Raw genomic sequence first — 13,210 nt, 5'->3', positions numbered from 1 at the left:
TCACCTGATTAATCTAATTGAACATGTGTTTCATATGTTGAAGAGAAAACTTAAAGCAACATGCCACTAAAACAAGCAGGAGCTGAAGATGGGTGTACAGGCCTGGCAAAGCATCACCAGAGAAGGGGTGGTGGGGGGGGAGCTATGTATAAAAAGTGCTGTAATGTCTATATGGTGAAACCAGAGTGTATATTGCATATACTGTATGATTACAAATCTAAAATTGTGGAATACAGAGCCAAATCTAGAAAAAAAAGTAATTGTCCCAAACATGGAAGTCACTGTAAATGTATATGCATGTGTATGTGTTCTTGGTTGTATGACTGAGTTTGTCTGCACATGGGTGTGCTCCTGGGTGAGTGTGCATCCATCCATGTGTGTACATGGGTGTGTGTGTGTGTGTGTGTATGCAAGCGTGCATGTATGTGAATGTGTTATTTGTGCAAGTGTGAATAAATCTGCATGTTTGTGTTTCTGTCTTGTGAATCTGTGTGTGTGTGTGTGTGTGTGTGTTATGTGTGTAAGTGTGAAGAAGTATGCATGTTTGTGTTTCTGTCTTGTGAATCAATGCTTTTGTGCGTGTGTGTGTGTGTGTGTGTGTGTGTGTGTGTGTAATCCCATCTAAGCAGAGAATGGGCAGTGGGTCAGGTTACGGTTGGATCTCTCCCCAAGATGCCGGGTGGGCGCGGGGGAAAACATACCTCTCTTCCAGCTCCCTCTGTTTTCTTCCATGCTTAATGAGAGCGTCTGGGATTTCCAAGACCCAGGAAAGGGAGAATAAATCACAAGTCTCCAGAGCTCTACGAGCTTGGCCTGACCCGCACGGCATGCCCTGCCAAGTCGGCCTTCTGCAGTCAAAGCAGCCCCCACAATACGGTGTCCATCTGCGACATCTTTGCCGTTTCCCCTCTGCTGAGCCTGGCTCCTCCTGCATTGCTGCCATGCATCAAAGTCACCCGTCCCGCCTGCGAAATGCCCAGGCTGGATGCTCATTGCTCACGCTGCTGCATAGCATGCTAATTGCCAGATAACTCTACCTGCTGGAACAGGCCTCAGTGGGTGGACTAATGTTCACTCATGACAGCTGTTTTTTTTTTTTTTTCAGGTCAGTACGTTTGACTTTGATGGATTTCCGCTTACTAGCTACAGCATGGAGCCTACCTAAAAGCGCAAGTCCCTGTATTTTTTTTTTTTTTGTATTTATGGTGGTAGTGCAACAAATGGCACCATTTTAAGACATTGACCTTAGCAAAGGATAGGCTAAATTTATGGGGTTGTTTGGAAAACACTGTGGTTAGAATTATGTTTTATGTGAACAGTTTATCAACATCTGATGCATGAGTTGACGTAATGTCTTATTTTGTTTACATTACGTAAATATTTTTAATGTTATAGAACAATAGCACTTTGGGATTCATCATTCCTGGTCTTAGCCCTTAGACAAGAAAGTTATGCCTGTAGCTATTTTGCCGTCTTTGCTGAGAAACCTTCTGCGTAGCTCACGGTTTCCGTATTAACGGTAAAAATTGAGTTCTGATCTAATGCGGGAAAAGCTCCTTTTCCAGCCCCTGATAGCAGCACTTTGGATACGCAGAATTCACCTTCATCATCATGACAACAGGGTATATTCATTACCAGCATATCAAGTAGGCTGTGGGATTGTATTGACTCTGCATGAACTAAATTGTTCTCGTTGATGACAGGGTGATTTATAACACAACATCATGAACATGTTTGCCTCTGTGGTAAGTCATTAAACAGACGCTGGTTGTGCCAATTTAAAAGCGGCAGCAATGTTTATTACCACCAATTCCAGAATTCATGCTTTAACTGGAACCCTCGGCATACCAGTAGGAGGTGAAGGTTCACTAAAAGTGACATGATTTACAGTCTGGCTTTTACTGTAATTAAGGAATGCAGTGCCTGTCAGGGAAAAATTGGCTCGCTGTTGACCGGTGATTTCAGTTAGATTGTCGGACTGCGTTAGGAAGCTAAACACCATGACGCGCTTTCACTGGAGCGAGGTCCTGTCAGACACCACCCTTCCGCACATCCTCACCGTGAATCACTTCCTGATAAAGTGACCGGTACTAATGCTACCAAATGGAAGCTGTCTGCTGGCAGCTCATTCACCATCCGTAAGACTTTGTTCGCGAGGTTGTCTGGTTACACTAATTTCCTCTAAAATTAATAACTGTGAGAGGCCCGTCTTACACTATCAAGTCAGTATAAAAAATTTAATGGATGGAAATGATTTCGGGTAAGAGATGCTTTTTAAAGAAAAGGTCAGATAGATGAGAAGATGGGATTAAGGAAGAGGGAGTGAGGGATGGAGTTGGAGTTGGGGGTGGGGGGGTTGGGCGAACACGTCAGTGGGGATTGATTGTCCATCCGGCTGGTCTGGGATGCTTCTATGGTGTTTGTAGAAACGAGACCATCACACTCCATCTTGCAGCCCTTGAGGACTCTGAGCCCCGGGCTGATTTATGGGGCGGGAGTGGGGTGACTTGCCTGCCTGGGCTGACGGCCTATTCCACGCTTGCTCCCAGGCTTGTAGTGCCCCAGAACATGGCTGCTGCTCCTGTCCAGTAGGAGATATGGGGCACATCACGTGCGCTCCTCCCCTCGGGAGCAAAGTGCCTCATTTCTTCAGCAGCCTCCGGGTCTTGTCTGGTTCCATTCAGAGAAGCCTATCAGGTCCCAATGCCACAGAGAAGATATGATTTATCAGGACATCGCTGCACAATGAGGGTGGCTTTAAGGAACCCTCAATAATCACACAGCAGAGCTGATAAAGTGAAAATAGATATTGGGTGCAATGAGAAAACAATCTGAACTTTGGTAGTGAGGAACTTTCTGACGCCTTGCAGTGGTGCACCAGGGCGTCATCTTTACACCAAATTCTTACCAAAAATCAACATTCTTAATTGAAATTACTGTAATGAAAATGCAGCATGGTGATGGTTTACAGCAAATGCCTCTGCCACCAGCTTTAAAGATGTGAAATCACTGCAGTATCGTGAGACACATTGGATGTGCTGCCCCTAGGACAGAAACTGGGGGAAAACCTGGGCTGTTTGATCATTTTATTCCCCCTTGCAGGCTGCCACACAGTCTTTTATCAACTACTTACAGAGTCATGGACATAAAACAACAAACAGGCAACAAAGAAAAATGATGCTCTGGGTAAACTCATTAGATATTGAGTAAATAAACATTTCTGAATTTACCACTCCAATGTTGAATTATCCGCCTCCCTCTTTCCCTCCTATATATCTGCTTATGCTTTTTCCTTTTTCTCTTAGGTTCTCTTTGATTGACCCCCTATTCTTAAAGAATGTCATTTTTATTTAATTTCAGCAGACCATTCGTACGGGATAACATAATCCCTTATTATTATTATTATTATTATTATTATTATTATTATTAGAGGGAAGTATTCTTTAATTCAGTCCACTAGAACTCAATACCATATTTGAGAGTTTTATGGGCCTAGGACTCAGTGTTTTCACACAATCCTTGTCCATCCTTGTGCAATCTAACGAAAAAGGGGTCAGAATAGGCTCCGACATCTCATGTCTTGAGAGGCAAAACTTTTATGTGAGTGTATTTCAGGCAATAAAGGAAATAGACCAAGGGCCGAATATAATCAGTTGACAATAGGCTGGTGATATGCTTGATTGATCGCCTGATATCACCAGAATGGAAGCGGTCTGGCTGAGACCAGTGTGAACTCAGCCGGAATGCTTGCACTCACACGATATCAGCTGATCAGTCAAGCATATCGCCAGCATATTGCAAAGTGATTAAATCCAGTCCAAAGAAAACTAGACACACAGGATGTTTTTTTTTTTCTTTTTTCTTTTTTTTCAGTTCGGAGATTAATAAAGGCACACGTGGGCATGTTAGTACATTCCTACTTTTATATGTGCATGCAGATTGGAGAGACCCCTCATTGAACATGATATGATCTTGCTGCAGTGTTTGAAAACAACCTTGAAGTTTCCTTCAGCATGATGGAGTGCTGCACAATCTTGGATCTTGTGCGTGCCACGGTATCGTGGGGTCAGGTGTGGGTCAGGAGCCAGGGAAGATTTTCAAACAAGCAGTGGTCGGGAGACAGGGAAGATTCTTGGAAACAAGTAGGGTCAAAACACAAGCAACTTCCAGTAACAACTCCAGTAACAACTGAAATGTGATTGGAGCAAACCAAATACCATGTTCTACCTCTCTTCCTAATATGGGCATTTTGTTAACAAGTTTCTTGTGTAAATGCGAGAGCTCAAGATATGACCTGGTGCACGACTAATAAAAATGGATGTGGTGGTTCTGTAACAAAAACATAGTGACTTGCTTTGCTTATGTCGAAGAAGATTCTTCCCATGAAGAGGACATCGCTAATGATCAAGAGGAAGATATGCAGCCTGTGAGTTCAACTGCTCTGGATGAAGCTTACTTTCTCCAGTATGAAAGGTGTTTCACTTATACATTGCAGCTTTCCATTAAAGATGGCCTGAAATCAACCGATCACCCCAACAAAGCCATCTCTGAAGCCTTAAACATCGTTTCCCACAACTGTAAATTATATTTTACACAGAATTTCTTGAAGGGTAGAGCCTTCAGCCAACTAAAAATGCTTCCCTCTGTTCTCAATGCTGATCGTGAGAAGTTGGATGAGTTTACCATCACAAAGCTTTCTACCTCGGAAAAATTGTTACAGATGCTGTGGTTATCGTAACACCCTTTGAAATAGCTACTGATTGTGTTCAAGGATTGGTTGTTGTCACTTCCAGCTACATTATTCTATGGGTCAGTGGACTCAATAACCACCTCAGTCATTGGTCCACCTGTTACAATGGAAAGCTTATCAAAGTTCTCAAGGAGGCAACTGTGAAGTGCCTGGCTGTGTGTGAGCAGAAACATCTCCAACACGTTGCCTCAGTCCTTGACCCACGCTTCAAAGTTGCATGGTGCAGTGAAACAGAAAAGCACTCTGAAATCAGAGGTCGAAGATGCTGCTGTAGAATTCATCACAGCAGAGGATGTCCTTCCTACTGACCAAGCTGTGCAGAAATGTCCCACAAACAGGCTGTTTGGTTTCATGGACCCGCCAAGCACATCCCAAGCGGACTTTCCTCCCATGACTACAGAAATGGAACAGTACCTCAGCTCCCCACATCTCCCACCATCCAGCTATTCAGCTATTCTGGAAAGCACACAGTAGTGAATTTCCAGTACTGAGCACACTTACATCTGAATATGTGGATGTTGACTGATGACCTTTTTGAAACGCTGATGTTTTCAAAATTTTATAAACAAAGTGAGCCCCCTCAATGATGAGCAAATGACATATCAGCTGAATAATGGTCACATTTTGTTGTGAAAGTTTACTGCGAATTGAATCCTATTTTAAAAAGGTAAATGAGACCAGTAAACTTTGTTGATTGTTTTTCATATTGCAGCAATTAAAGGCATAGAAACTATTTAAAAATGCATTAAGTAATTTTAAATCCTTCAGATAAGTCATTGATGTAGTGATTTCAAAAATATTTGCAAATTCATTCTAATATTCAAAAGCAGTTTTTTTTTTTTTCCAATTGACCGTTTTCTATTTACCTTTATATACTGCTTTGACTAAAAGTAATTGAAATATTTGAAATAATATTTTGACACAGGTCTGTTATATCCAGAGTCGTCTATTATGAATATTATTAATGAAATATCCAATGCAAAGCAAGGCTGTGGTTTTTTCTGCTTTATCAGGAATTCCAGACTTTTCATGCCAGAGTGGTTGCGAATATGGCATTTAAAAAAAATATATATCAGATCTCTCTGGCAGAGTCTCTGCAACAGCCTCCATGTTCCCGACAAGGACAAATTAGCAACGAGATAGAACAAATTGCATTTACAGAGATATTGATATGGGATAAGTATTATCTAAGGACCTCTGAGTTTGACTAAAAACCAGTAGGTGGGCCTAATGCTGACTGGAATTTTTTACTCTCCCGATCTGTAAAATTTATGGGCAAGGATGATTCTTATGGGATTAAAATTACAAGAGTAATAGATAATAAATACAATTGCAGGGCCTCCTGGTGTACAACTAGTCTTCTGCGAATAGAGCATACATCTCTGGGGATTTTTAAGACGGGAAATATACTACCATATTGACAGAACAGCCTAGTGCTACTTGGTTTTCAGAATATATAACATACATATTGTATAACCTTATAACCCACCAACCAACCCACTTGTTTTGCAAAGAGCCTAGTGTCAAGTTCTAAATTTTTCCATCTAAACCTACATATTCTGGTAGGCTCTTATCCCTGCAGGATAGCAGGAACATTTGAACCAGTTTTATCATTGTACTTTTTTGTTTTTCTTTTTTGTGAAGAAGCACATCTGTTTTTCAGGGATAACAAGGCCAAACATAATGTCTGCCAAAAGGGACCAGTAGTCTAGCAGAGGCTCAGTGGACTTTGGGATCGGTCTGGTGAAATAAACAATCCACCCTGTCCTGTTCAGGGACTCCTCTTCTTTATTCACTGTGTTATTAACACAAAACCATTAAACACTCACCACAGAGGAATTGTGGAAGATGGCACACATCTGAAAGCATGGCTTTGTGGGTGTCAATGACAGTGACAGGTAATTCTCAGAATGGTAACTATGACTTGGCACCTTACTTTGATAAAATGATTAAAGCTGGTTACAGCTGATATACTTTAGTTTTGGTGACTTCCGTTTTCTACAGAGATAGAGGGGAGCAGAACAGGGGGACCTTACTGCTAGCCAATTTGCAATGATGTTATTCCTGGCAACTATAATCATTGAGAGTGGTGGATCATCAGGGGAAGTCCCTGCATCCAGAGCAGTGATATATAATGTGCAAACCCAGGGCATGTCTGACTGTACATATTAATAGTGTTCCCCAAAGAAGTGAAATTCCCTGAAACCCCTTGGATTTCATGTATATTGAATGTTGGCAGGCTTGGATCCTCATTTACAGTGTTTTATGTTGTTTAATTTGAATTTAAAACAGAAGGAAAACATATCATCCGAGTCTTGTTTTTGAAGAACGTGGAACTGTAATTAGTAATGGTAATTACATGGAATGGGAATAAAATCCTGGATAAACAATGTTTGATGGAAAGCGTAATGTTTTGTACTGAAATTCATGATTGACTCGACTAACATGTTTATTTCATTTATGGCTTTCAGTTTTCAGGTAATACATACAATCTGTCATAAACAGAGACAATGTTGTGTGAAACTAATGACAATTTTGATGTCAGTTACAGCTCAGTTGTTGCCCCAGGAGAACTGTGACAGATTTCCACTCAACCTTCAGAAGCGCACATCCTCACATATTCCTCTCGGTGTAAATAAAGATTTAAGATTTTTGGAATTGAGTATTATATCTTCTCAGACAAGCCCAGATTTAATTTTCGATAGGGTTTTATTTAGCAGGCTCATATTGAACGACTGGATGCTGATAAATCCATCTTATGTGACATCCTGTGCGTCTTAATTAGACTGAAGAATTCTTCAAGGGCTTCTATGTGACTCTAGGTGTGCTACCTTCTGTGCGGATTACATATGTTGCCATGGTGATATAATTGACATGTACTGAAGAAAGGTATTTGTGATACTTATTTGATGTAGGGGTCTGGCAATTTGTGACATTTACTGCAGTATTTTCAGTGGCTTTTATTTTATTTATAATTCTACATTAATTCTGTTTCCACTTTCTTGAGTCACTCTGTCAGATACATCTTTTGTGAATGTTTCCTTGTGTGTCTGTGGTGTGTGTGTGTGGCACTGATCTGTCTTGCAGAGAGCAAAGTAAGCTGACAGTTCATCCTAACTGCCACCACCCATATAAAAATATGAGAAATTCACAGCATATCATATCACAAAAGAAAAAATTAATCATATCTCTTGGCCTAAGAACCACTACTGTAGTGTATCCTGGATACAGAGCATCATGCCCTGGTCATATGTCTGTCATCACCTCCTGCAATGATATATGATGGATTGGCGAGACTGGCTCACATGCCTGCAGTCTCATCAGTCATACTCATCATACTGATTGAATCGGTTTGAGCTGGGTGTTGCTGGCAGCCACACCCCTGAAATGGACGCCTTCAATCTCTAATCAATATCAATCCAACGACATGACAAATCATGCCCCTCAGAATTCGGAGAGTGTAAGAAGAGGATAAAAAAAGGAAAGGGAAAAAATTATTAATTTTAATTGGGTGATATAACAAGGCCAGAATACCAGAAGCACATTGGGGTCACTGGGGTCAGTACTGCTTTTCCCATAAGCCATTTTTGCCATCATTAGCATATTGTGTCGAGCGGCCCACCACAAAACATGGGGTGCAGAATTTTCCTCCACATACCACAGCTGTGTGCGTTTTCAAGGGACAGAAGCGAAAAGTAGCAGCTTTCTTATAGTTCTCCTCACAGTCCTTGCCTACATGTAAACAATGCTTGTATAGCACAATGTCTACTATCTTAATTTGGTCCTTTGTTAATTCACCTCATTTGAAACAATGCCTGTTTGGGGACAGCTGTGCTTGCTTTGAATGCTGCGCATTATAATTAATGTCTAAAACCACGTATGACCACTCTGTGATCGTCTCTGACTTGGTTAGGAGTGCACTGTCGACACAGCTGTGTAGAAATGCATCTCTTTTGTCCTTGTTTAGAGGTTGTTTGTCCAGATGGCCAGAAATAAAATATTTATGGAATCAAAAGTCTCTTTGAAAAAAGTTGTTTTGGAAATGGTGTCGAAGGAGAAGTACAAAATGTAGGTCTTGAAAGTAATGGTGAAGGGGAGGAAATATGACAGCCCTATGCTTGGCACTGAAGTGTTTTTGCTGTTACAGTGATGCTGAAATCAGTTTTAAACTGTCTACCATGACACAAACTGGGGAAAAGGACAGTTGTATGTAGTAATGGATTCAGACAAATTTTGTTTTCATAACAATGTTAAACATCATTTTGCATTTATAACTGCCATACAGCAGTGAGCCAGGCAGCAATCCCCATATTTTTCTTGTGTCTTTCATTCTGAAATATCCAGATTCGCTATTTAAGCCATCTTTCTATCTCCGTAAAAAAAAAAAGTCCAGGTCACTTAAAAATACCAACGTTTGAGCTAGAAATTGGCTTTTAGTATTTCACAACACTGCCTTTAATTGCTATACTTGGTTATTTTTGTTTTATTTATTTATTTTACTGTTCACAAGTAACAAGGCATGATTAGGCGTCAGAATGTTCCGTGTCGCGACGGACACTTTAAACTTGATAAATAGAAAGAAAATTGGTTTACCAGAATGAAGAGGGCCTGTTCACACTGTTCACACTTTCAACTTCCAACACATTTTTCAAATTCCAAGAAAGCAGTGTTGGACACGAGATAGAGCATTTGTTCAGTTGAAATAAGTAACAGCTGCCGTTTGTTTTATTTGTGAGCAGGACTGTTAAGGTTTCTCAGTATTTTCTTCCCCTTGGTTTTGAACAAACCCCATTTGTGTCCCCGTTTCCCCTGCAGACTCCGGTGAGACCTTCCACTGCCAGGAGGAGTGCCGCATCCTGGGTCACTCCGACCGGTGCTGGATGCCTCGGGTGCCTGTCCGGGTCAAGTCCCCGGAACACGGCCGCAACGTCATCGCCCTGCCCATCGAGCCCCCCACCGTGGACGTCCCGCACTACGAGGACTGCGGCGGCAAAAGGACTTTTGCCACCTTCGGCAAGGATGGGCCCGAGGAGGCGGAGCGGAATGAGGGCAAGTGCAGGAGGACAGCCGAGCCCCAGGCGTGCAGCCCCAAGGCCAACGGGACGGTCCGGGAAGCGGGCAACGGGCGGGAGGCGGTGAGCCCCGTCAAGTCTCCCGTGCACTTAAAGAGCCCCCTCTCCAAGCCCACCTCCGCCTACGGCACCCTGAAGCGGCGGGACGCCGAGAGGATGGCCAAGCATGCCCTGATGCGGCAGCCCGAGGGGAAGGACAGCGAGCCGGCCAATCGGGAGGTCAGCCAGAGCCTGCACGACTGCCCGGGAAAGGAGTCGCCTGCCACCCGCCGCCTGAAGGACATTGTGCTGTAAGCCAGGCCCGGGGGTCAGGGAGTGCTAGCGGGGCAACGGCCGGAGGGGGGAGGGGCGTGTGTATAAAACAACAGACTTACTCCGATTTCGAATATGTGATGTGCAACGGCATGAGAGAGCACATCGGGAGCACAGCACATATAAGGAAGGATTTTTATCAGTGAACGAAATGTGCTTTGCTGGACATCTGTGGAAGAGGGGAAAAAAAAAAACAGTTTCTCATCCACCGAACTAAGTGACGGGACAGCAGGGCCACTGGTTACTATGTAACATGCCAATCAGACAATCTGCAGTAGGAAACAAAAACGGATATAAGTAGAGTCATGCCTGTTTTTATTTTTCTATCTTTTTTTTCATATGGGCTTTTTTTGTGGTTACATTCAGCAGCCGGATTATTCTACAGTTTTTTGAATGCACTATCCCTCCTGTGACCCTCCACTACGTAGTGGGCAACTGAATCTGTACAGACATTTCTCCGGATCTTGTGGGCCAATTTCCTGTGTATGCCTCCACGAAAAGAAGGGAAAACAAATTGTTCTGCTGCCATTTTGTTCTCCTTTTTCCTATTCTCCTTTTGTCTGAATCTCCCTCCATGTACTTGAATATATTATAGCATTCCATAAGTGTGAGGTCGAAAATGACAGGATATTTTTCTTTGTTTAACTACTGGTGAAACCGATGGAACATTAAGCATCAATTGATGTCTTCTCAAAACAGCAAGTGGCAAAGTGGTCTTTCTAACTAAACTGAAATTATAAGACTGAATCCTGCTTTCAAATCTCCTGTGCCCATTCCTGATTGTAGGCAGTGCGGCAGAGTTTCCTATGCTGTCATTATATGGTGTTGTACTTTCTTTTGGAAATCTGAGTATGGGGGCTAGGATATAGAAGGGACAGTCACTCACAGACATGTCTTGCTGTGTGGAGCTCGTTTAAGTTTTCATGATTATGATTTATAATAACCTGTTGTTATGTGACAATCCCTTTAATGTTTCTTTTCAAGAGAAAAATAAAGCATAGATATTTGTGTTCTACTGAAGGTGAAGTAGCATTTGTTACACAAACATGTAAAAGAATAAAAATACATATGCCAAAATCTATTTTATACATAATTTAAAATGTATTATGAGAAAATGTGATGCTGTCTGGTTAATTTGTCAGTAAGTTATACTTGAAATTAACAGGCTATTTGATTTGTTATTTTTGTATCTTGATTTACCTTTTGCAGACTGAACTTGGACATTTTGTTTAATATGTTACCCCTGGCAACTGTTGACTTGCAGTCTATCTTGTTGTAAAAGAGTTTTTTATTGGTCAGTTCTTGTGCCATCGATTTTCTGTGAGCTGTGTGGGCAAATAGAAAAAAAAAAAAAAAAAAAAAAAAAATCAGCACCAACAGTAGTGTCAGTTAAAAGAGCTTAGAGTGAGATCAGAAGAAACCAAAAAATCAAAACAAACAAAAACAACAAAAAAAAAAAAAAAAACAAGCAAAAAAAAAAAAAAAACAAAAACAACAGTTGACATCATGATAACAGAGGTGATTGTTTAGTCTTAATATTTAAGTGGAAAAAATGGTTCAAACCAGCTTTGTAAGCTGGGGAGATGGTTCCATAGAACTCTGAAAGTCTGTTTTTGGCAGGATTTATTCTTGGTTGAGCAATGTGGCATGGATATACAAAATGATTGTTAGCCAAGATCAACAGCTTACCTGGAATGCAAAATAATTCAAATTAATTTTAGTTGAAAAAAGTTGAATCCATCCTATGGAAGTTGATGATGCCAAAGCAGATGTTACAGATTCTTGTTTTGGAAAGGTCTGGCTTAAATCCTAAATACATCCTATGAAATTATACAACAAAACCGCACCTGATTGTTTGATATGGTTGCTTTTGCAGTTTACCATATCTATGAAAAGGACAGTTCATAGGATGGAACTTAACTTGAATGTTTGCAGGTCTCACAGACAACTTCTGGTAACATTACAATCTGAACAATCACTGAATGTATGCAGCAGCTTATTATTAAACTAAATGTTCTCCACTTTCGTCTTATTTTACTTCTTGTGTCTGTCAATGCCGGCTGTCTTCATCACATAGTGACCTGTATCATATTAACCTTTGGTATGCAAAAGGAAAAAGCTAAATGTGTGAGAGACTAGAGGCTGGTAGAAAAGCAAGTACTGTGAAATGTTGTAATAACATTTTAAACCGCCAAAAAATAATAAATAAATAAATTGAAGTTAGTTCATGGAAGGGAGGCCATTGTTAATATCGATGTAGAAGAAAGACTGAAATTTCTCTGTGATAAATTTATCAGGCATCTTCTCCATGATACATTTTTTATCCATGATAAATATTCTATGACATCACTTTTTGATCACCAAGTAAATACATTCTCTGAATTAAATGGAAACTCCATGAAACAGAAGACAGGATTACATATATTATGTGCTGTCAAAGAGGCCTCTCTAGCCAAATAACTTTTCATTAATTTGAAATGTCAAAAGATGTTTTCACACTGCGTGGCGTACACACTGTTCAAGTGTAATGAAGTATCATTGATGTCTTTGTCTATCACATTTAACCTGTTACTATTGGCCTTACAAATGCAAAAGTGAATAATTCATGATCTAACCCCACTTTGTTTTCTTTGAATGTTACTGACCTTGCACATGAATAAATAGCAGGTGAATGAATAAGCACATTTGCAGAACATTATTGAAAAAGAAGTGCCTTCAAATTTCACAGTTCAGCCAGACTCTGGGCAACGACGACTCTTGTTGCATTATTATTCCTGCAATTAGGTGTCTGAAGGTGGAGAGGGGGAGTTCTACTTTCGAACACAGGAGAAATTATTCTCAAACAAAGAGCCCTGTAAGTGCTAGGATGTTTTGCCAATGCTTGTTCGCTCAATACCCCCAAGTTCTCCCACGAGTCACAGGCAGCGGAATGAGCCACACTAATGGGGAAATGTGGGTCTCTGAGGAAATTCATTGGAGCCACTGGTCCTAGAAAAAAAGTAAAGAAAAAAAATGAAAAGTGAAACCCATAAGCAGCTGCCACACAGCTGCCCTTTCTGATATGCAGAGGGGACCT

At 41.1% G+C, this 13,210-nt stretch overlaps 1 protein-coding gene across 4 annotated transcripts in view; it reads left to right on the top strand.

Moving 5' to 3' along the window:
• Positions 1-12,155, top strand: part of LOC118236549 (protocadherin-19-like) — a 63,676-nt gene extending 51,521 nt beyond the window's left edge. For all 4 annotated transcript variants that reach the window (XM_035435030.1, XM_035435029.1, XM_035435028.1 and 1 more), the window contains exon 5: positions 9,566-12,155. In XM_035435030.1, the coding sequence (XP_035290921.1) occupies positions 9,566-10,116 (551 nt within the window). In that variant the 3' untranslated portion in view covers positions 10,117-12,155. The remainder of the gene's footprint in view (positions 1-9,565) is intronic.
• The last annotated feature ends 1,055 nt before the right edge of the window (positions 12,156-13,210 follow it).

This window comes from Anguilla anguilla, chromosome 9 (genome assembly GCF_013347855.1).
Source record: "Anguilla anguilla isolate fAngAng1 chromosome 9, fAngAng1.pri, whole genome shotgun sequence".
NCBI lineage: Eukaryota > Metazoa > Chordata > Actinopteri > Anguilliformes > Anguillidae > Anguilla > Anguilla anguilla.
This window is presented reverse-complemented; position numbering and strand designations above follow the sequence as displayed.